Genomic DNA, 23,437 nt, shown 5'->3' with positions numbered 1-23,437 from the left:
TGAGACTGAGGCCCAGCAAACTGAACAATTACGGTTCAGGCAGTTCCCCAAAGGGACCGGAACTTAGTGATCAGCTCATTTAGACGTGCATTTTGAAAATACAGTACTAGCAGACACAGAAGAAGGTAGCCCCTCTCGGTGCTATTATCAGGTAGTGGAGGCAGTTTGAGGGGCCAGACTCCCACAGACCTCAGCTTCCTTCCCAGTCATCCCCTCAGCCTCAAAGGAAGTGCTTAAGGAAGGGAGTAGTTTCAGATTTGGGAATTCTTTGGGATTTAAACTAGAATAAATCAAATCTTAATAGGGCCGAGGGAAAAAAATGATAAAATCCTGCCAAGAATTCATGACATGGAAAATTATATGGTATATGTTTACTTCTGTAAATTTGGAGAAAGAAAACAAGTAGACTGACATCCTATCGCTCAAAAACTGCAAAAGGGAGACATAATCACTAATAGTTTTGAACCAGTATTCCCTCATTCAGATTTTACAAACAAAACTACTACAGAGAGCTTTGGCAATACAATCTCCAAGCTAGAAATAGAAGAATATCTTTCCCTGAAAAACCATTATATTTACTCTTCTTAAAAGTCTTCAGATAAAATCTTCTATCTTATAACTTAACCTAAAGTTATTATCTTATCATTTTAATAAGGAACATGAAAACTATCTAGCCATAGAATCTAACTACGTTTTTTTAGCCCCTGTATTTCTAACATAGATCAGTGGCTCTCAGACTAATGAACATAAAGATGACCTGAGTGCTGGCTAAAGTGCAGACTCCCAGGCCCTACTCGAGGTTCCGATGCAGTCGGCATAGGTGGTGCCTAATAACTTAGATTTTCAACATGCACCTCCTGGTAATTCTGAAGTAGAAGTCAAAGAAGACTTCTTTAAGATACACTGGTTTACAGAACCTGGGGCCATGTAATCAAATTTCCCCATCCCACAAATGGGAAATTTGAGGACCTGGGAGAGAGAGTTACTTGACCTCTGCAATCCCATATATTTACTTATTAATTTATTGTCTGTCTCTCCTTCACCCTCATTAGAATCTAACCTCCAGGACAGCCAGGATTTTCACCCATATTCTCTGCAGCAACTCCATTGCCCACAGCAATGCCTGTCATCTGGCAGGGTCTCACTCAATCCAACTCCGCTGAGCACTCCCCCGTGCACATATTATTATACTGGGCAGGGGGAAGGCGAGCTAACCACACATAAATAACACCCAAATATGGGTGCACTTCTTGGGCTTGGAGTCTAGCAGAGAAGACCGATTAATCACACAGACATAGATAAAAGCACAATTAAGATTGTGGCATGAGCTCTGGGAAGTTCACGCTATTCATGAGAACACAGTGAAGGGTTTTACCAAGGAGGCTTCCCTGAGAAAGTAAGTAGTAAAATAGTAACAACAACAGCTGTAATGTATTATCCCTATCGTTCTAAACAAGAACGGAGAAAGAAACTGAGGAAGTGAAAGGTGAGGTAACTTGTCCAAAGTATAAATGGCACACCTAGGATTGGAAGCCAGGCAGTCTGACTCCAATGTCCACATTCTTAACTACTATGTGAAACAGCTCCTCGGGAAACTGAGCTTTCAGAAGAAAAGGAATCAAGTCTGCAGAGAGTAAAGAACATGCTAGGATCAGTGACGGCCTGTGCAAAGGGTCTGAAGCAGGAGGGAGCATGGTACACTTGAAAATCGAGAAGGCCAGTATAGCTAACACACAGGAAAAAAGGGAGGAGAGATAAGGGGTGAGGTTGGAAAGGGCGGAAAGGAGGAAGAGAGAAAAGAACGAAGGAAGTGGGGTGATAATAATAGGGAGAAAGGGAAAGGGAGAGGAAGAGAAAGGAGTAAGACAGACAGTTAAGAGCCAGATCAGACAGAGGGATGGACCCTATGGACCAGGTGAATTGTTTTACTTTTTATCATCCAAGAACAAGGACAAGCAGGGCCAAAGGTGAGGTGCTCAGGTTTGCTTTTCCAAAAGACACCTTGGCTTCAGTGAGCCAAGTCTACTGATGAGGGCTAGCATGGGAGTGGGCGGCCCAGCAGGGCCTGGGGTCAGTGTGAGTGCGTGGAGAAAAGAGGGCACATTTAAATGCATTTGCAACATCTCCTCCCAAGCACATTTCCCTGAATCCTGATACCCACTGTTTAGTCCAAGCTCACCTTCTCTGACAAGGCCTCCTCGAGTGTCGCCAGGGCAGTGTCGGTGTTACTGGAATCTGTCTGCAAGGACTTCACTCTGTCCTTCAGATTGGTCAGTTGCTTGTCTTTATCCCTAAGTTGTTCTTGCAAGTTTTCAATCTGAAAATAAAGATCACCATATTTAATGCACGTGTTATTGCACATCCAGGGCCAAGAATCCTGAAGTGAACTTGTTTAAAAAAATAGATTTGAGATCACGGAAATTGACCGCATTATGAGGTTACACTCTGACTTAGAATGAATGCTGTTAGGATGAGACCTACCTTCTCCTGCATAATTCAAGCTTGCATTTAAATCGTGATACCGATGAGAATACCAGCCTCCATACAAATGCAAGCCCTCCAGACATGTAAGCACTATTATTTCTATCTGTTTCTACCCCCTCCACCAGCCCTTTAAGTCTCCCATCCAGAGACCTCACCGAGGTGCAGAGAATCAGAGAAACACACATACAGGATTTATTCACTCAGTGAACAGAACGGGTACCCAGTCTGCACCAAGCAGCGTATCAGTGTATAGCAGAACCCATGTAGTCATTCACTCACTCCTGTATTCAGTATTAAACCTTGTGATATGCCAAATGTTGTCAAGTGGCTGTTTCAAAGAAACCACATGAAAAGCCAAGTAGGTTATCACCAGTAGACTGTTAATGGGAAGAACTTGTGATATAAATCAAATGTAACAAGTACTAAACACTCCATTTGGCAACTAAGTCATGTGCTGGCAACCTACCAGGCACTTTCATCCACTATCTGCAGCCTGAAATAAACACACCGAATGCCGACGGTAACGCCTGCCCGGGAGCGGCAGCCAGGACCTTGCAGCGGGCATTGGGAACATTATCATTCATGTTTTTATTCTCTGCTTTCAAACCACGTATTTCTTATCTAAGGATTAAAAAAAAAGCTGCACTGTACAAACAATTTATTCGTATTAAGGGTTTTAAAATGACAGGGAAAAATAGCAGTACAACTGTAAGATAAGTCCATTCAAAATATTTGTATTCTGCACCCAGGCTTTCTCGGGAAATCATTCCAAAGGCATGTTTCACAATGTGTGACTCAAACAAATTTTTGGCTTACTTGATCCATTTAGCACGAATCTGGAATGGCACTACACATAATGACCGTCGTAGCAGCAATAAGGAGGCGGAGAGGGTGACAGCAGAGATGGCAGCAGTAGCAGCGTCAAAATAGTGCTGAGAACAAAGACAGTGATGCTGCTGACCCTCAACCTGCAGGGTGAGGCTTGGTGAACTTTTCCAATGGTTACAAGGGTAGTGGGCGAGCAGAGATGGACTTTGTCTCCTTCCACCCTCCCTTCCCTCCTTCCTACCTTCCTTTCTCCCTTCTTTCCTACTTTTCTTCTTTTTTTTTCCAGTTGCCAATGTATCTTTAGTCAGACATGCTTTCTGCCTTGAGACATATATCCTGGAAACTCAGGTTATAGATCAAATAATTAAGCTTCTCCTTCATCAGAATGCAATGTGTTCCTACCCAGCCACCACTGTGAGAATTCACTGTCCCTCCATGGAAAACAGGAAAAAGGCATAATCATCTGCAGTCAGAACAGAGGCTTCCTCCATTCCAGACAAGTGCTCAAAGTTATACATCATAAGCAAATGTCTGCGTGAGCAAGAATATGGACAGTTACATGTCAAACTGATGGTTGTTATGTAGAAGAAGCCAGCAACCGAGAGGCCTGACTCTTCACACAGTGCATGTTATTGTTTGGAGTACACCCCCCACACACACACACACAGAGATACATTTGTGTAAACATGCGTGGGCAAACCCATGGTGGTTCTGAGCAAACCGATTAGACACACCTTGTCCAACCTGGAAGACAGTGCCCCGGACAGGGGGGAGAGGACCTTTTCTCAGGACATCAGCCCTGGGACAGTGGTAGGCACAGATTGCAAGGGGCTTTGAGCACTGGAAATACAGGCTAATAGAGTCTAGCTGTGAGCCTCTGTGGGAACCCTGGGGCCTCCCCTAAGTTACCAGAAAAACAAAGGAGGTTGAGGGCTAGAGGTCCTACCAGTATGCAGGTGGGAGGTAAGAGTTGAAGAAATGTGGGCTGGTGAGACCTGGGACATACAACTGACATATCTATTTATCTCACACTTAAGAACCCACAGAATAGCTGATGTTATCGCAGGCCATACTGAGTAACAGATGCGGAATTTGTAGAGCAAGGGATGCACCACTATGAGCAATGATGCACAAAGACTCTAAGAATGATCTTAATAGAGAAGCACACGGTGCAGAACAGTGTGGAAAATACCGTGTCTGTGTAAAAAATAATAATAAATTTTTAAGTACACACAGTTATGTAGCTACAGGAATTAAGACATTTTCTGGGGGGAAAAAACACAAGAAATATTACAGTGCTTAACTTTGGGGAAAAGGATCTAGGGTACAGAGGTAGAAGGAAGCTTCTGTTTCTCATTGCTGTGCACCTCTGTGGTTTTAGGCTTGAATTTTCTAACCATGTGGGTTTGATTAATTTTTTATGCCAACTGAGACTATCTGACTGGTGGGATTATGGGTTATCTTTAGTTTATATTTGTATATAAAAATAACATTATATACAAAAGTAAATAATAAATTATTATATAAATAACAAATGCCTACTTAAAATTAAATTGTCCAAGTTACTAACAATTACAGATAGTTGGTACATTTAAGACATTATGCAAATATTTAAAATCACCTTTGCGTACAAATGCCACTAAATGGAAATAGTAGAATGCATAGGGGGAGGGGGAAAGCAGAATGTAAAATAACATGTTTGTTAAAAAAAAGTTTTTACATAGAAAAAAAATACCTATATAAAAGAAACTCACTAAAATGCTATTTTCTGGTAATGGTGTGACTAATGAAATCACTGTTCTTCTTTATACTTTCCTACATCTGCCCTGAACATAGTGAACAGGAGGCTGGGAAGCCAGGGTGAGGGGAAAAAGCCCAGAACGATGCCCAAAGTTTTGATGCAAATGCTAATGTACACACTGTTGCCTCAGCTGCTGAATACCAGACACTGAGCACAAACCCAGCTGTCACTGACCGCTGGACACCACCACGAGCCTTGCAGTCATGCAGCCCCTGGCCCAGACCTTGCAATCGCTGCAGCAAAGCGTCCCTCACACACCCAACCTCCCAGTGACTCTGGGGCAGATACACCTAAGGAACAGAATGAAGGGAAGGCACAGAGCCCACCTGCAAAGGAATCTGAGAAGCCACATGTTGCCATTTTCAAGTCCAGCATGAGAGCCCCTTCATAAGCTCAGGGGAAAATGAGAGAATAGAGAGCCAAAAAAGACCCATATCCACAACAGCAGGGGAGCGCCCTGGTGTTAGCTCCTGAACCTGCAAACTATACCACCCTGGAGGAATTACCATATTTTTTCATGTATAAGACAACCCCCACTTTTCCAACCAAAAATTAAGAAATCAATATTTTAAACATTTTGCTGGTTTTTCTCTGAAGGCCTTCTTCTCTCTTGGCATCTTAGGGGGTTGTTCTTCCTGTTTTCTCCACTGTCTGATCACACACTCCGTGGGAGGAGGTCCAAACTGTCTCTCTGCTGCTCTATTTCCATGTTCTTTTGCATAGCTGATTACATTCAGTTTGAATTTGCAGAGTAAGACAATCGCTTACCGGTATTTATCTTTTAATTTTTGACATCTTTATGGGCTCAGAATGCTCCAGTCCCTGTTGCATCTGCGCACTCTGCACCTCCACCTCCAATTATGGCATTAGCTGATGTCAGTAACAATAAGGCTCGTGACTGGAGGAAGTCTGTTTGACAAGGTATGGGCAGCTACACACCCATGAGGCTCCCTCCTCGGCTGACTTCCATGTATAAGACGCCCCTTGATTTTCATAATGATTTTAGAAAAAATAGCATTTTATTCACAGAAAAATATAGTATTCTCAACTATCTCTCTATGAAGCTCTCACAGGGCTATACATTTAAGCCAGGGGTCCTCAAACTACAGCCCGGCCCGCGGGCCACATGCAAATACAAATATTGTATTTGTTCCCGCTTTGTTTTTTTACTTCAAAATAAGATATGTGCAGTGTGCATTGGAATTTGTTCATAGTTTTTTTTAAACTATAGTCCGGCCCTCCAGCAGTCTGAGGGACAGTGAACTGGCTCCATGTTTAAAAAGTTTGAGGACCCCTGATCTAAGCTTTGATTCAGACATTTGGCCAATGGTTCATGCGACCCTTTGTTACCAGACTGTGATAAGAAAACTACTACAGACACAGAGAGTGTCTGAATATCACTCCAATATTCAAGATCATGGGGGATGGACTTCTCACCCTGAGCAGTATAGTATATAGACCAGTTGAGATGTTTTTGAACTCATGTGTCACATGTGGTCAGAACCACACAGTGATCATAACACAGTAGGACCACATATTGTTACATGACAGATTGGAAATTTTTTTAAAAAATAGGTTGCTTGGTAAGCACAAATATATAGGCCTACTAATCTCTCAATACTTCTGAAATACATTCCTATTCCCTTTTTTAAAAAATTGTGGTAAAAGACACATAACAAAATTCACCATTTTAACCATTTTTAACATACAGTTCAGTAATATTAAATACCTTCATGTTGCGTAGCCATCACCACATCCATCTCTCCGAGTCTGCATTTGGTTCTACACCATTGTATCTCAGGTGTAGAACCAGCAAAGTCAAGGGACAGAACAATCCCATCACCACACAGATGCCCTGTGCTGCCCTTTTTTAACTGCATCCACTCATCTCCTGCCTCTGCCCCATCGCTAACACCTGGCAACTATGACTCTGTTCTCCATTTCTATAATGTTGTTATCCCACAAATGTTACATAAATGCTGTGTAGTCATACAGTATATGACCTGTGGGACGGCTTTTTTTTTTTCACTCAGCATGATTCTCTGGAGATCCATCCAAGTTGTTATATTTACGAATAGTTTGGTCCTCTTCATTGCTAAGTAATATTCCATGATATGGATATACCAGCTTATTGAACAATTCACCTGTTAAAGTATACTGTTGTTTCAAGTTGGTGCTATTACAAATCAGCTCCTATGAACATTCACGTAGAAGTGTTTTCTATGCATGTAAGTCTTCATTTCTCTGGGATAATGCCAGAGAGCCACTGCCAGGTCATGTGGGAACTAAGAAATTTTAGTTGTATAAGAAACTGCCAAACTTCTCCAGAGTGGCCACACCAGTTTACATTCCCACCCGCTATGTGTGAGTGTGCTGGTCTCCCTACATCCTCACCACCTTCTGGTGTTGTCACTGGTGTTTTTATGTTAGTAATTCTGCATATCACTGTAGTTTTCTTTGCGTTTCTCTAATGACTGGTGACTGTGAGCATCTTCTCATATGCTTAGTTGCCATCTGTAGATCTTCTTCAGTAAATGTGCTCATATCTTTTGTGCATTTTCATTGGATGTTTTTACTGCTGACTTTTGACAGATCTTTATATATTCCAGATACCAATTCCTTGTCAGATATAAGACTTACAATTATTTTCTGTATTATTTCCCAGACTGTAGCTTGTCTTTTATCCTTTAACAGGATATTTCACAGCACAGAAAGTCCAGTTTATCATCCTTTGCTTTGTGGATCATGTTTTTAATGTTAATTCTATGAAATCGTTATCAAGCCCTAGATTCTGAAGATTTTATCCTATATTTTTTCTAATAAGTGTATATCTGTTTTACATTTAAGTCCATGATCTATTTTGAGTTCATTTTCATTAGGTGTGAAGTTTAGGCCAATATTCATTTTTGTTGCCTATGGATGTCCACATGGTTCTACCATTTATTAAAAAGGCTATCCTACCTCCATTGAATTTTTTTTGTAAAATAATCAATTAGGCATATTTGCAGGGGTGTGCTCCTGAATTCTCTACTTTTTCTCTTGATCCATGTCTCTATCTCTCTAACAATACCATACTGTCTTGCTTATGTTAGATATATAGTAAAGGTTAATATGAGTATAGTGATACATACCGCCTTATTCTCTTTTTTTAAAGATTGTTTTAGTTGAACTTGGGCTTGTGCTTTTCCCCAAAATAAATTTGTAATAAGCTTGTCTATGTCAATAAAAACCTTTGTCAAAATTTTGATTGAAACTTCATTAAATCTAGTCCATTTTTTGAAAATTGACACCTTTACTATGTTGAGTCTTCCAAACCATGAATACAGTACATTTCAATTTGCTTAAGTCTGTTCTGATTTCTTTCATTAACATTTTGTAAATCTCAGAATAAAGATGCTGTACATGCTTTGGTACTTTGGCATTATAATGAATGGAATTATATTTTAATTTTAGCCTCTACATATTCATTGTAGAAATAGAATTAATTTTTGTGAGTGATCTTGTATCCTGAGAATTTCCGGAACTCATTTATTCATTGTAGAAGGGTTTTTCTGTTTTTCCTTTTCAATTATACCTTGAGATTTTCTGTGTAGACAATCATGTCATCTGCAAAAAAGAAGAAAACTTTGGAGTGCATATTGCATAAAAGTGATGACAGTAGATATCCTTGACTTTGTCCTCAACTTAGGGAAAAAATATTTAGTCTTAATGATGAGAGATAGATATTAGGTATAAGTTTTTATGCAGATATTCTTTATCAAGTTGATGTGGTTGCTCTCTATTCCTAACTTGCTAAGAGTTTTTATCATGAATAGGTGTTGAATTTTGCAAAATGCTTTTTCTATGTTAATTAATATGACCATATATTTTTCTTTAACCTGTTCATATGTTGGATTATAATGATTGAATTTTGAATGTTGAACCAGCCTTGCATACCAGGGATAAATCTCACTTGATCATAGTATATATTATTATTATTTTAATAAATGTGTGCTTTTGATTTCTAATATTTTGTTGAGAATTTTTGCATCTCAGTTCATGAGAGATAGTGGTAGTTTGTGGGGGTTTGTGGGTTGTTGTTTGTATTGTCTTTTTCTATTTTTAGTATAGATGTAATCCTGGCCTCAAAAATTAGCTAGAAAATATTCCCTCTTCCCTTTTCAGTTTAAGACTGAGTAAAATTAGGGTTAATTCTGTTTGGCAATAATTTCCAGTGAAGCTATCTAGGCCTAGAAGTTTCTTAATCATGAACCTTTAAATTAAACACTCAATTCATTTAATGGGTATCAAACTATTCAGGTTTGTTACTTCATCTTGTTTGAGTTTTGATAGTGTGATTTCTGGATTTCTGAGAAATTAGTCCATTTCTACTAAGCTGTCAAATGTATGAGTATAAAGTTATCCCTAATATACTCCTACTTGTCAATGACTACGCAATCATAATATCTCCTATTTAATTTCTGATAGTGGGGATTTATATTTTCTTTTATCTTTGTCAATGTTGCTAGTGGTTTATCAATTTTGCTGATTTTTTTCTCCAAAACAGCAGTTTTTAATCTTATTGAGTTTCTCTATTGTTTATATTTTTAATTTTTTATTTATGCCCTATTTTTATTATTTACTTGCTTTGGATTCATTTTCTACTTCTTCCCTTTTTTTTGTTTATTGAGGTAAGAACTTTGATTATTCATTTGTGATCTTTCCTCTTTTCTAATATAAGCATTTGATGCTATAAACTTTCCTGCTTATGCTGCCATAGCTGCATCCCCAATATTTTGATATTGTATTTTCATTTCCATTCAGTTACATGTATATTTTTCCTGTGAAACTTCATATTCAAAACATGGATTATTATGTATTTAGTTTCTTTGAACCATGAATTATTTCTAGATTCTTATGTCTTTTTATTATTGTTTTCTAGTTTGATTCCATTATGGTCATAGAACATATTCTAGGAATTCATTCTTCTAAATATGCTGAGGTTTGTTTTACAACCCAGAGTATGATCTATCTTGGTAAATGTTACATGTGCACTTGGAAAAAATGTAGTCTGCAATTGTTGGGTGGAGTGTTCTATAAATGTCAATTAGCTCTTATTAGTTGGTAAGAGTTCAGTTCTTCTGTATCTTTGCTAATTTTCTGTAATTAGTTTATCAATTACTGATTTTAGGGTGGTGAAGTCCCAAACTATAATTTTTTGTATATCTCTCCTTTCAGTTATATCAATTTTTATCTCATATATTTTGAAGCTATTTTGTTTGCTCCATACACATTTAGGATTGTTATGTCATCTTGGTGGATTGCTTCTCTTATTATGTCATAATGTCATTCCTTGTCTATAGTAATTTTCTTTGCTATGAAGTCTACCTTATCTGATATTAACTTAGCCATTCCTCCTTTTTTAAATTAATGTAAACATGATATATCTTTTTATTCTTTTTACTTTCAACCTATGTCAGTGTGTTTGAAGTGAACTTCTTATAGACCTCATATAGCTGTGTCATGTGCTTTAAAAAAAATCCACTCTGACAATGTATGTATTTTAATTGTTATAGTTTGACCATTGATGTGTCAGGGCTTAAGTCTGCTATTTTATTATTTTTTTCTGTTTATTTCCTCTGTTGTTCATTCCTCCATTTCTCTTATATTCCTGAGGGTTACTTGAAATATTTTTAGGATTTCCTCTTCATTTATTTACTGAGTTTTACTTTTTTTAGCAATTGCTGTGTGCAATGGAGTTTACATATGCAACATTTCACAACCTACTGATATAAATAGCTTAGCAATCCAAATGGAGTATTGAAATTGAACTTCCTTTAAGACCTTCATACCTTCCCCCCTTTTCCATACAATTGTCCATTATTTCCTCTACATACATTGAGCACCACAAAACAAGCTGTTACGATTTTTGCTTCAACCATCAACTATGATTTAAAAAACTTACAAGAATAAGGATACAATATATTTACCCGTATTTTTTCCATTCCACTGTTCTTTTTTTCCTTTCTGGAGTTCTAATTCTTCTTCTTGTTTGAATTTCCTTTCTGCTTAGAGAACTTTTTTTAGTCCTCCTTTAAGGACAGATGTCCTTGTGACAAATACTCTTGGTTTCTCTTTGCCTGAAAATGTCTTTATTTCCTCTTAACTCCTGAGGGATACTTTCACCAGCTAGAGAGTGTGGCTGACAATTTTTTTTCCTTTCTGCATTTGAAAAATATGCCAAATCGTTCTGGCCTCAGTGGTTTCATGAAAAATCCACTGCTATTTGAATTGGTATTCATTCTCCTATAAATATTGAGTAGTTTCTCTCTAGCTGCTTTCAGATTTTTATTTAATTTTTTTTGTTTTTAGAGGTTTGATTATGATGTGTCTTGGCATAGATTTCTTTGGGTTTTTCCTAGCTGGGATTCACTCCTCTTTTTTGAATCTGTAGGTTTATATTGCTTGCCAATTTTGGAAGTTTACAGCTATTACTTCTTCAAACACTTTTCAGTCCTTTATTCTTTCTCCTCTCCTTCTGGAACTCTGGCGATATGTTAGGTATTTTGCTATTGTCCCACAGGTCCTTGAGCTCTGTTCATTCATTTTCCAGTCCACGTTCCCTCTGCTGCTCAGCTTAAGTAAGTTCCATTGATCTGTCCTTAGTCCGCTGATTCTATCTTCTGTCATTTCCACCCTATGGAATCCTTCCAGTGCGGATTTCCAATTTGTTCAAGGGAATTTGTAATTACTTGTTCAATTGATTTTATAATAATTGCTATACATTTTTTTGTCACAAAACTAATATCTGATTTATCTTGGTGTTGGCATTAGTTGCCTTTTCTCATTTATATTGTGATTTTTCTGGTTCTTGCTATGACAAGTGTTTTCAATTATATGGTGGACATTTGGGATCTATGTCAGAAGGCTTGTTTTGTTTTCCTATTTACATCTATATCTATTTCAGCAGTCAGCCGCCCTGCTGCAGTTCAGTATGTGAGTTCTGGCTGACCTCCCTGGTTTGCTGACACTCCTGCTAGGTGCAGAATGGCTGCTGCTCCAGGGACTTGGGGCTGTGGAGAGCGGGGCCTGTCCTGGTACTGCTAAGGAAGCTGCTGTGGGCAGCTCAGGCCCACTGTTGCTGGGAGATGGAAGAAGGGGGATGGGTTGACTAGCAAAGCTGTCATGAGCAGAGCTGGCCACTGTGAAGTGCTGGCAGGCTTTTCCTTTCCCAGTCCTTTGGCCTGGAGAGCAAGCATTCCCTTCTTTCCCTTACTCCCTTTTACCTTCCCTTCCTCTGCCCTCCCTCTTTCCCTTTGCCCCCTATTTCTGCGGGCAGCTCGGGGTTGCAGGGCTCTCCAGCCCCCATCTTGGGTATGTGGGAGAGGAGAAGAAAATCCGGGTAACTTGCCAAGGTGCTCATCTCTTCCTGAGGCCCCTTGTGAGTCCTCCTTCTTCCTTCCCACCCTTCAGGGTCTTTTATGATTGTCTATTGAATTAGTTCTAGAGAATCTGAATTAAATTGTATTTAGAGAGAAGGAGCAAGGACAAGTGGAGGCTACTCTATCTTCTCCTGTGATTGGAAGATGCTCAATGCATTTTAGAAATTGTTTAATTTGCTTTTGAAATCCCATCCTGATTTAAAATGAAAAGATGCAAATAGCTTTTTTTTAAGTGACCCAGAAAACTAGTGGTGAAGGGAGGATTCAGAGTCAGACTGTCTGACTCCAGAGCCCTGCACTTGGGCCTCCCCTCAGCTACCCAGGAGCCCCTCCGGCACCAGCACACCTGGGGCTCTGTTCCCACCAGAGGATGGAGGAAGAGAACCAGAGTGGAGCTGGGTGGCTGAGCAGTTTCCAAGCCTAGCTCCTCCATTTGAGATTCATTCCAAAGTCGTATGAAGCTGCATGGCAAACAAACTCAAGCAAACTCTGTCGGTAGATATGTTCTCCACCAAAATACGGAACACAAAATAAAGACAGGACTGGCATGACACCACTAAGATCTCCTATCATGAGGCTGGCACACGGTAGGCCCTCACTAAATATCCCTTGACTATAACCAAAATGAAAGAACCTTTTGAAATACTGCAAGAGCCTTGGCTCAAATGACATTCCACCAGACAGTCCTTCAGAGAACAAACAACCGCATCATGACACCCTGTGGAATATTGGAGACACTGCACTCTGCAAATTCTACCAAAGTCCAAATTCAAATGGAGGGGGGGGGGGGGGGGAGGTAGAGCAGGAAAGGAAACAGCTCCCCAAAGTGCATAATCAACACTTAAAAGTCTAGAATGCTCTTTTATCGTCGGCAGTCTGACCCCAGTGGATAAGCACTCTAAACTAAAAGTGCCTGCTTCCCAAGCTTGGTGCTTATCTGAATTCCAGAACATTTATATGATTTCCTTTCTTTTAAAACTAATTTTAAAATATAATCCAAGCCCTAACCAAGACAGCATGTTCCCAAATAGTATGGAATTTTGTGTAATTTTCCTTTAGACATAAAATGAATAGGCAGCAAATTTAAAACATCCCCAAATTGTTATAAAATAGAACATCCTGAAAATGTTCAATGATAAAATGACAGGCAAGGTCCAAGGGAGCTTTCTAGAATTCTCATGATGTAAAAATATTAACAAGCAGTTGTTGTAGACAAGATCTTCATGGCTTGCTAAACCACGGATAAGCATACAGACAGGATGGGGGGAGGAGGGCGGGGGGCGGTAAGAGGTCTAGATCCTCCTAATTAGAAAAACTTTTAGTGTCAGACAAACTCATTTCTGCTGGCTATCTTGACAGTCAGAAAGATGATTTTACTTTTATTTTTACCATAAAAAAACTAAAAACTCATCAAATATATAAATGCAAAACATTCCAATTGCCATATTTGAACTCCCCAAAATAACCAAAAAATAGCAATGCATACACAAGGAAATCACTATATGCAACAAATATACATTTGTGCACACACTGAACAGTAAATAATTAAATAATTGTTATGGCACTGATTTTATCTGATAGTTATAGCTTTCATATTTCAGATATATATTTTTTGTATCAAGTTTCAACAATACAGGGATTGGAGTGCTGGGTGAAAAAGGTGAAGGGATTAAGCAAAAACATACAGACAACAGGATGGTGATTATAAGAGAAAAGGGGGGTGGGAGGGAGGTAGAAGAGGATAGAGGGGAGATAAATGGTGATGGAAGGAGACTTGACTTGGGATGGTGAGCACACAATACAACATACAGACGATGTATTATAGGATTGTACACCTGACACCTATTTAATTTTACATGTAACCAATGTCACCCCAATAAATTCAATGAAAAATTCAAGCATGCATACACTTTTCATTATTATAGACATCTTTACTTATTCAAATAGTATCTGACACCAGAAAAATTGGTTTGCTTATTGGAACACACAAAACACTACAGAAAAGAAGAATTAAAAAAAATAAGACAAACAGAAAAATCTTATAAGATTTTTAAAATTTCATGAAAACCGCATCTAGATGATTCTGAAGCTCAGATACAACAGATCTTCTGCAGGCTTTTGTTTATGTATTTTCTTTTAATATTTACACATTTATTTTCCACTCCCTAATTCTATTCTAAACTTGAAATTGAGTTAGCAAGTTACTACCTGCCTTTCATACTTGTTTTGTTGCTATTTAATTCCTAAACTGCATTTCAACTGCAGCTAACTTGAAATTTTAAGAATATCGACTAATCTTTGACCATTTAAATAATGTATATTTTAGTAATTTAAAAAATTTCCATTAAGATCACTAAAAAAATCATTAAGCTCTTCAGGATAAAAGCCTTTTCTTGTCCACACACTGTCAATAAACAAAGTGTTAATCGTGTCAGTTTTTTGGCCACTGTCTCAAGAATGCTTCTTATGTACTCAAAGGATTAAATTAAATCTCACCTGCAGACAGGCTTTACAATTCCGCCAAAAACCTAGTTCTCAAAGGAAAATTACTTTCATTATCTTAACTTAAAACCAAAGATTCTGTCCTTTGGAATTTGCAAGAAAATAGCAGCATCAAAGAAAACAATTCACTTTAAGAGCATTTATTCCTCAAGACCCTGCCTAAAAGAATTCTTTAATAGAGAATTCATTTGGAGAAATATTTTCTCAGGGTCATTCTAAGACAGCCATAAAACTGTGTCATTTAAATTACTTCCAGTTGATGTCTTTTCACAATTTTGACTGTCTTCGTGAGGTTTGCAGAGGCTTTTCATTTTTTAAAAATTTATTTATTGTCCTTGTTTTGAATTATAATTTTGGCTTATGCTTTCTTGCTTTTCCAAGAGATTATTAATCTTATGAACTAAACATTTAAAACCCATGGAGGGAATAAAAATTAAAAATTTATTTCTCTTGCGTTCAAAAGTGAAATAGTAAAAGAAACTGAATTTGAGAGTAAAAGTATGTATGCATTTTTTTAAATGACAGCACACTAACTAGTATTCAAGAAACTATTTTCCACCATGATGTTAAAAAAAAAGCAACTATTTTCCAACTTAAAGTATTCAGTGCTCTTTAATTTAATTTAAGAAATACTTAATAGGATAAAATACTCACATTGCAGAAAATTTCCTCCTAAGAAGAGATAGCATTTCAAATAGGTCCCCCACCGTGTTGTCATAAGAGCCACTGGGGGGAGAATTAGGACCTGGTTCATTTTTAGACTCTTGCATCTACTTCCTAAATAAACAAATCCTGGCTCTTTCTCCTCAAATCAAATACAAACCCAGAGGAAGGCCAGGGAGATGAACTACTAGACTGAAAAATAGAAACGTTCTGTCAAAGCACCCTACTTCATAATTTGCAGACAATTTATTTTGTTATTGGTTAGTATCCTTCATGCTAAATGTTCTGTCCCCTACAGCAAATGTTCCATTGCAAAAACATGGTAACATGTGCTGGGAACAGAAACCACCAAAGCAACCGTTCTGGTGGCTACAGAATGCCTTTGTGGTAGATTAGAAAAAGGCACATTATTACTGAAGCTCAGAAGGCATGAATTTCACTGTCAATATAATATGTAAATAACAATAAAAATTAAATTCTGTTTTCGTTGGAATAAAAACTGTGAAATGGAGATTGAAAGTATATTCTACCACCATCAGGCTATATCTAAAAGAAGGCTCTGTATTAAAGGCAATATTTGCAAATTCACTTTTTATTTTCATCTTGGAAACAACAAGAAGTGTAAATGAAGAATAAGATAGCTTCATTGAGGTATGTGAGCATAACCTGTTGGAGGATCATTCTGTAACTTAATATTTTTTTCTCTTAACTTTTACATTTGATTCTTCAAACAATGTGCTTTATGTATACTTATAAGTCTTGCGCTAGCCTACACCTGCCTCAGCCCAGTCCAGATGGCCCTGACAGGACCTCAAAGATAGGTCTAACCCAGGGGTGGGCAAACTTTTTGACTCGAGGGCCACAATGGGTTCTTAAACTGGACCGGAGGGCTGGAACAAAAGCATGGATGGAGTGTTTGTGTGAACTAATATAAATTCAAAGTAAACATCATTACATAAAAGGGTACGGTCTTTTTTTTTAGTTTTATTCATTTCAAACAGCGCAGGCCGTAGTTTGCCCACGGCTGGTCTAACCTGTGCCCCAACTCCTTTCACTTCCGATGGCTTTCCTTAGGGACATCTCATCTTTAGTGCCATTCTAACTAAAGCCGTGGTGTGCTGTCAGAGCTTCACAAATGTTATACAGTCATTCTGAGCATACGTAATGTTTTTCTCAAATATTTTGGAAACTACGCATGAAAGGATCTCTGGATATGAAGAGATTGTATGAGGCGAAGGCTGAATCTCTCTCTTCTTAGGATTTTTTGTGACACAATGAGTTATGTTCTTCATTGGGACAAAGGGGTGAGTAGACAGAAAGCCCACAAGAATGTCCTTCAGCAACCCTTGAGAGACTCCAGCATCCAAATGACTTACACAACTAATGCAGGCAGGAGCCCACAGGGATGGTCTGTTTCTATCACTCACTGTGTTGTGATGAATGACACATCTGCAATATACTCCCTTATCAAAATACTAAAATTATCCAAAATAGTATATCTTCCAACTTGACCACATATGAGAATTATCTAGGTGCCTAATAATGCAGGTCCCTGGACCCCAGGACCAGAGGTGTTGGCTCATTAGGCCCTGGGGGAGGTTTGGTAATCTGCATATTTAACAAGCGCTACAGGTGATTGTGATAGAACAATCCATGAAACAGTTAAAAACAAAACACTGGAACTGAGCACCTATATATACAAAAGGCTAAATGACCACCCATACGTCCGGCCGGCCGGCCTGTACATATGACACACACTGGCAACTTAAAATTAATGTTGACTCAAGCATGCTCGATATTTGTCCCCTCTGACACTGGCCTCCCATTTAAATTAATTCGAAGACAGTTTCCCGTGATGCCAGCATTTGCAATGACTATTAATAAATCACAAGGACAAACTCTAGACAGAATAGGAATATTCCTACCAGGACCCGTTTTCGTACATGATCAGTTATATGTTGCTTTATCTTGAGTTCAAAGAGCATGTGACGTTAAAGTTGTAAATCCTTCATCACAAGGGAAATTAGTCAAGCACTCTGAAAGTGTTTTAACTCTTAATGTGATATACAGGGAGATATTAGAATAAGTTTAATCAATTTTTCAGTCATTGTATCAATGTTGTTTTTATATCATGTTTTTATTGTTTTTAATATCATTTTTTTGTTATATCATGTTGTTCTTGTTTATTTATTAATCAATTTATATATTATTTTCATATACATTTTACTAATTTTCTTTCATTGCTGACACTTCTATTATAGAGAAAGGGCGAATAGTGATATTAAAATATTTCTTCTAATTAATTTCCTTTCAATGTGCACGAATCCGTACACTGGGCCACTAGTCTTCTATGAGAAAACAGGGACTGGCCCAAGAAAATCCAATCTCCCGGAATAGCTCTGTAAGTGGGAAGTCACCAGTTACTTATGACAAATTCTATGTCCACTGCCAAAACCACTGGAGGTCTGAGATATAACAAAGAGGCTGAGGGTAAAAACGAACACCCATAAACAGAACAAAACCTGGTGGATAGAGCTGTAACATAAATGAAACAGATTTTGTATATTCTCTGCCTCTCCAGTTCCTGGGAAAAGAACTTCATGGAATTTCATATGGATTAGAAGAAAAGCAGCACAAAGAGATGATGAACAGCAAGCCTGCAGGCCTAAGATTTAAACCCTGAGGCTGGACAGAGGAGCTGAAATGGTTAAAGGGGCCTTTCCTTTCCTTCCTTTCACAGTTTAGCATCCTTCATTCCCTCCAGCAGTGCCCATCTGCCTTTGAGAGGTCTGATTACAGCACATGCAGCATTTACAAAGTAAAATAACGGCACAGTCTCTGGGTTCATTCGGTTAATGGAAAGGAGTCTGTCTTCTGCAAAGTGTCAAAAATTCAATCTCATCTGCTAGCTCGACACTGGAGAAACCGGAAACCCACTTTTTCCCTCAATTAAATTCCTTAAGCTTTCCCGCGAGGCTCGTCTCGTTCTGAAATCGGATATTTAAAGAAGCAGTCTGCTTTTGTTTATGCGCTTTTGTTTCCTATTAAGATCTAGAACGTGTTTTGTTCTTTTCTTGTCCGAGGCAGCTTCCCATCTGTAATTTCTGAATCTCATGATCGATGTTTCAAGGTGGCCATCAACAGCTTCTATCCTTTGACAATGAACTCTGGCCCCCTAATAGCAACTAAATGAAAAAGTAGGACTTGAACTCAGGTGTATCCGATCGCAAGCACTATGCTTTCTTTAAAAACAACAAAAAAAGAGCCACCTAGCCACAACTTCAATTTTTATTTTTAATTTTTTAATATGGATGGAACACAGAAGGACCAAGAACAGCTCTTCTGAAAGCATTTATTCTGGACTGATATGTCTACATACTGCTAACATGTCCCTTTGCCCCTCCCACAGATAGGTTCATAAAGATCAAAAGTTACAAGACAGCCCTAACCAGTTTGGCTCAGTGGATAGAGCATTGGCCTGTGGACTCAAGGGTCCCAGGTTCAATTCCGGTCAAGGGCATGTACCTTGGTTGCGGGCACATCCCCAGTAGGGGGTGTGCAGGAGGCAGCTGATCGATGTTTCTCTCTCATCAATGTTTCTAACTCTCAATCCCTCTCCTTCCCTCTCTGTAAAAAATCAATAAAATATATTATTTAAAAAAAGTTACAAAATAGTGCACAGTAAACTGTTCTTAGTAAGAATATCAAGGCATCTTTTTTCCCAATATTGAGCTGATATTTGAATGTCGGGTATCTTTGCAGACCTAGAGAAGCCAGACAAGCTCCCTGCCCCCATAGAGCTTATGTATATTAGGGGGCAGAGTTAGTAAATAAGTCAGCAAATGTTCAGAAAGCACTAACTTCAGGCAGTGATAAGTACAAAGTCTATGAAAAGAATAAACCAGTCAGGGAATATAGAGTGATGGAGTTGGAACAGAGTCATGTCAGATGGGGCGCTCAAGAAGACTTCTGGGAGGAGGTGACATCTGAACAGAGACATGGATGCTATGAAGAACCTCCCGGGGAGCATGACAGTGCAAAGGCCCTGGGGTACAAAGGAGATGGGGGTGTTCAGAACATCAAGAAGGCTTCACAAACACGGCTGGCAGATGGCATCCGCCTGGTAACAAAGCTTTCAATCTCCAAAGAGATGTGATTGATATCTCTGCAAAAGTAGAGGCAGCCACCCATTCTTTTGTTAATTCCTTATTCCCTCATTAATTTAACAGATAATTGTTGAGTCTCTGCTACATGAGGGCTAGCTAGTTAAATGATTTACAGATTTGTTCCCTACCACAGGACTCCTAACCTAAGTCAATTCACCCACAGCTTATCAAAACAGTCACTCCAGAGACAAAAGAGGAGCAAATTCTGATGCCTGGAAACCCAAAGGGAACCTTCCGTTGAAATGCAGAGCATGCAGAGGTGAGCTTGGGGTTAGACCGGCAAGCCTCCGGGATCAAGCGGAGTGAGTGGTGCTCAGTCTCAAACCTTCTGGTGGGATGCAGGGATACATTCGTGAACCTCAAAGAAGCCAGGATTCTATTTTGAGGGGCTCTACTTCAATCAAGGTTGTAAGAGGGAGGAAAGAACCTGCAGCACCAAGATATTTTGTGGTGCAAAAACCCGGCGAGACTCCCAACACTCCAGAGCTGTGTCCTGGATGACAGCACATACAGGCCCGAGAGCAGCAGGAATCTCCCAGGAGCAACATGAAGCCACTCTTTTAAGGGTCCCAGGCTCTAATTTCTGTGACTGGCATGATAGTAATTTCCCTAGTCACAGCCATTTAGTCAACAGATACTAGTGGAGCACTGGGCACCCATTAGGTCCCATGAAATCATTTGGTCTGGCCCTGCCAAGGCATTAGGGTGAATTAATTAAATGCTTGACCAAACATAGCAGGCTAATTTTTTAAAAAAAATATATTTTATTGATTTTTTCACAGAGAGGAAGGGAGAGGGATAGAGAGTTAGAAACATCGATGAGAGAGAAACATCAATCAGCTGTCTCCTGCTCACTCCCTACTGGGTATGTGCCCGCAACCAAGGTACATGCCCTTGACCGGAATCCAACCTGGGACCCTTTGGTCCGCAGGCCGACGCTCTATCCACTGAGCCAAACCGGTTAGGGCAGCAGGCTAATCTTTAGGTTGATAATTTTGTATGGCCCTTGAATAATCTGATAAATATCCAAATGGCCGTTCGCAGCAGAAAGGTTCCCCAGCCCAGTATTAGGTACTGCGACATAGCAGTGAACAACATAGCTCCTGTCTCCAGGACCTTTTCATCTAAGGGGAGAAAGCCCAGAAATGAACAGGGAGTTACAATCTGGTGTGATAGTGTCAATAAGCATAGGGCTATGGTGGCACCTAAGGAAAGTACCTACCCCATTCTGTAGTGTCAAGAGAGAGCTACTGGAAAAAGTGACAACTAAGCTGAGAGCCAAGGGACAAGTAGGAGTCAGCAAGGTGGGAAATGATGTGGCAGGAGAGGAGAATGTCTCAGTCTGAGGGAAGAACAGTGCAAAGGATCAGAGGCAAAAAAGAGCAAATGTTTGTTCTGGGGTCTGAAGAAGTTCCGAATGGCTGGGGAGAGTGACAGGGGCAGTGGTTGGGCCATAGAGAAGTAGCCTAGGGCCTCCAGATGAGACCGGATGTTAAAGGGTATGGTGGGGGTGCTCAGGCACCTTTAAGGTTTGAAGCAGGGGATGGCATGACATGACTTGTGTTTGGTGAAGATGGCGCTGCTGCTGTAGGTGAACATGGGAGGGCAGAGTGAAAGGAGGAAGGGCAGGGAGCCCCCACAGCCATGCAGACAGGATTACTGTAAAGGGTGCATTTGGCAGTGACTGGACAACTTCACCAGGTGAATGGACAAGCAGCAGCAGTTCATCAATGCAAGGAATCCTACTGGGCAATGAAAAGGACCAGACCACTGATACCCACAACCGCGTGGATGAAGTGCAAATGCATTATGTCAAGTGAGAGAAGCCAGACCCAAAGTCTACATATGCATGAGTCCACTGATATAATATTCAGCAAAGGGCAAAGATAGGACAGAGCAACAAACCAATGGTTGCCAGAGGTAAGGCCCACTGCAAAGAGGCGCCAGGGCATTTTGCAAGATAATCAAACTGTGGGATATCCTGATTGCTGTGGTGGTCACATGACTATGTGCATTTTTTACAGATTTTTATTTTTAATTTAAAATGCTTTTAGAGAACTTTTAGGTTCACAGCAAAATTGAGAGGAGGTACAGAGATTTCCCATATGCTATCTGCCCCCACACAGGCATAGCCTCCTCCATTATCAACACCACTCACCAGACTGGGACATTTGTTACAATTGAACCTACATTGATCAGCATAATCACTCAAAGTCCATACTGTACACTACAGCTCACTCTTGGTGTTGTACATGGTATGAGTTTGGACAAATGTGTGATATCTATCATTACAGTATCATACAGTTCCCTGCCCTAAATATCCTCGGAGCTCTGCCTATTCATCCTTCTTCCCACATCCACCCCTTGGCAGCCTCTGATCTATTCACTGTCTCCGTATTTTCAATGAATGCATTTTTTAATGCATTCCCCCCACCCCCCTGCTCCAACCAACTTCTGCCCTCTATGCTCTCAGCACCTACACCTCTTCATGACATTCCCTTCAATTAGTCAGGTCATTAACGCCAAAATCACAATTGAGGCTCGCCTTTTGTTTTGACTGTCATTTGCCACTGAGAGCAGGGACTCCTTCTCTCTCACCCCCTGCTATTCGAGACTCTAGCACACGGGAGGTCCTCAATACATTTGTTAAATGGATTTCAATTGCTCATTAAAATTATTAGATCTTTAGAAGATGCTCTGGAAAATCTTAATGGTTCTTCTAAATTAGTTGTTATTGGGGGAAGCAAGTGAAAAACTCCTATACAGCTTTTGCAACAAGAAGTAAGTCCCTTCCCCACCCATTTCCCTGATGCCTGCAGCTGAAGTAGTGAAGACAAGACACACCAGCCAGGACCTACTTAGCGTTCAGAATGAGAGGCTATAAGCTTCAGAGAACTTTGCTCTCCGTGTTCTAGAATGAATGCAATTCATGATTCATAGATACAATAAGAGACCTAGGAATCTTTTCCAAGGCCTATTGGAACTCAGATAAGTACTAGAATAAAAACATTTACCAACAGATTAAGGTGGTTTCAACATTTCCATTATAAACCCCTATTTTCAGAGACTTACATGATAAGCCAGCTGTAAAACTTAATTCTAAACTGAAACTTGCCAAATAATGGTGAACTATCTTCATGGATTTTTCCTTTTCTTTTCTTTTCTTTTCTCTTCGTCTTTCTTTTTTATTTTTATTTTTTTGAGAGAGAGAGAGAGAGAGAGAGAGAGAGAGAAAGAAAGAGAGAGAGACACCCAACCTGTGGTCATATGTAAGTTACTAAATTGTCAAAAGAAACTGAAAGGCATTTTCAGTGTTTCTTTAGATAATCCATGTAGAGAGAAAATATCTTTGTTTTCAACCTTAATCTTGAGAACTGGTGATCAGGATGAGACTACTGCACAAGCAGGAGAAATATTTTCGTGGGAAAGTTGACTCAGGCAAAATAGGACAACTTCCATCAACACAGCACACTGGGTAGCCATTTCAAAACAAAACAAAACACAAATTTAACCTGGTCACATTTATTTGTTAGAGTTAGTGTCCCAAGATGTAGGAAGCAGGGACTCCTGCT

At 39.4% G+C, this 23,437-nt stretch overlaps 1 protein-coding gene across 4 annotated transcripts in view; it reads right to left on the bottom strand.

Annotated features, from left to right (window-relative positions):
* Positions 1–23,437, bottom strand: part of ERC2 (ELKS/RAB6-interacting/CAST family member 2) — a 906,943-nt gene that overhangs the window by 494,743 nt on the left and 388,763 nt on the right. For all 4 annotated transcript variants that reach the window (XM_059663256.1, XM_059663255.1, XM_059663257.1 and 1 more), the window contains exon 8: positions 2,180–2,317. In XM_059663256.1, coding sequence (XP_059519239.1) covers positions 2,180–2,317 — 138 coding nt within the window. The remainder of the gene's footprint in view (positions 1–2,179; positions 2,318–23,437) is intronic.

This window comes from Myotis daubentonii, chromosome 14, assembly GCF_963259705.1.
Source record: "Myotis daubentonii chromosome 14, mMyoDau2.1, whole genome shotgun sequence".
NCBI classification, from domain to species: domain Eukaryota; kingdom Metazoa; phylum Chordata; class Mammalia; order Chiroptera; family Vespertilionidae; genus Myotis; species Myotis daubentonii.
Note: the sequence above shows the minus strand (reverse complement) of the source record. Positions and strands in the feature narration are given on the sequence as shown.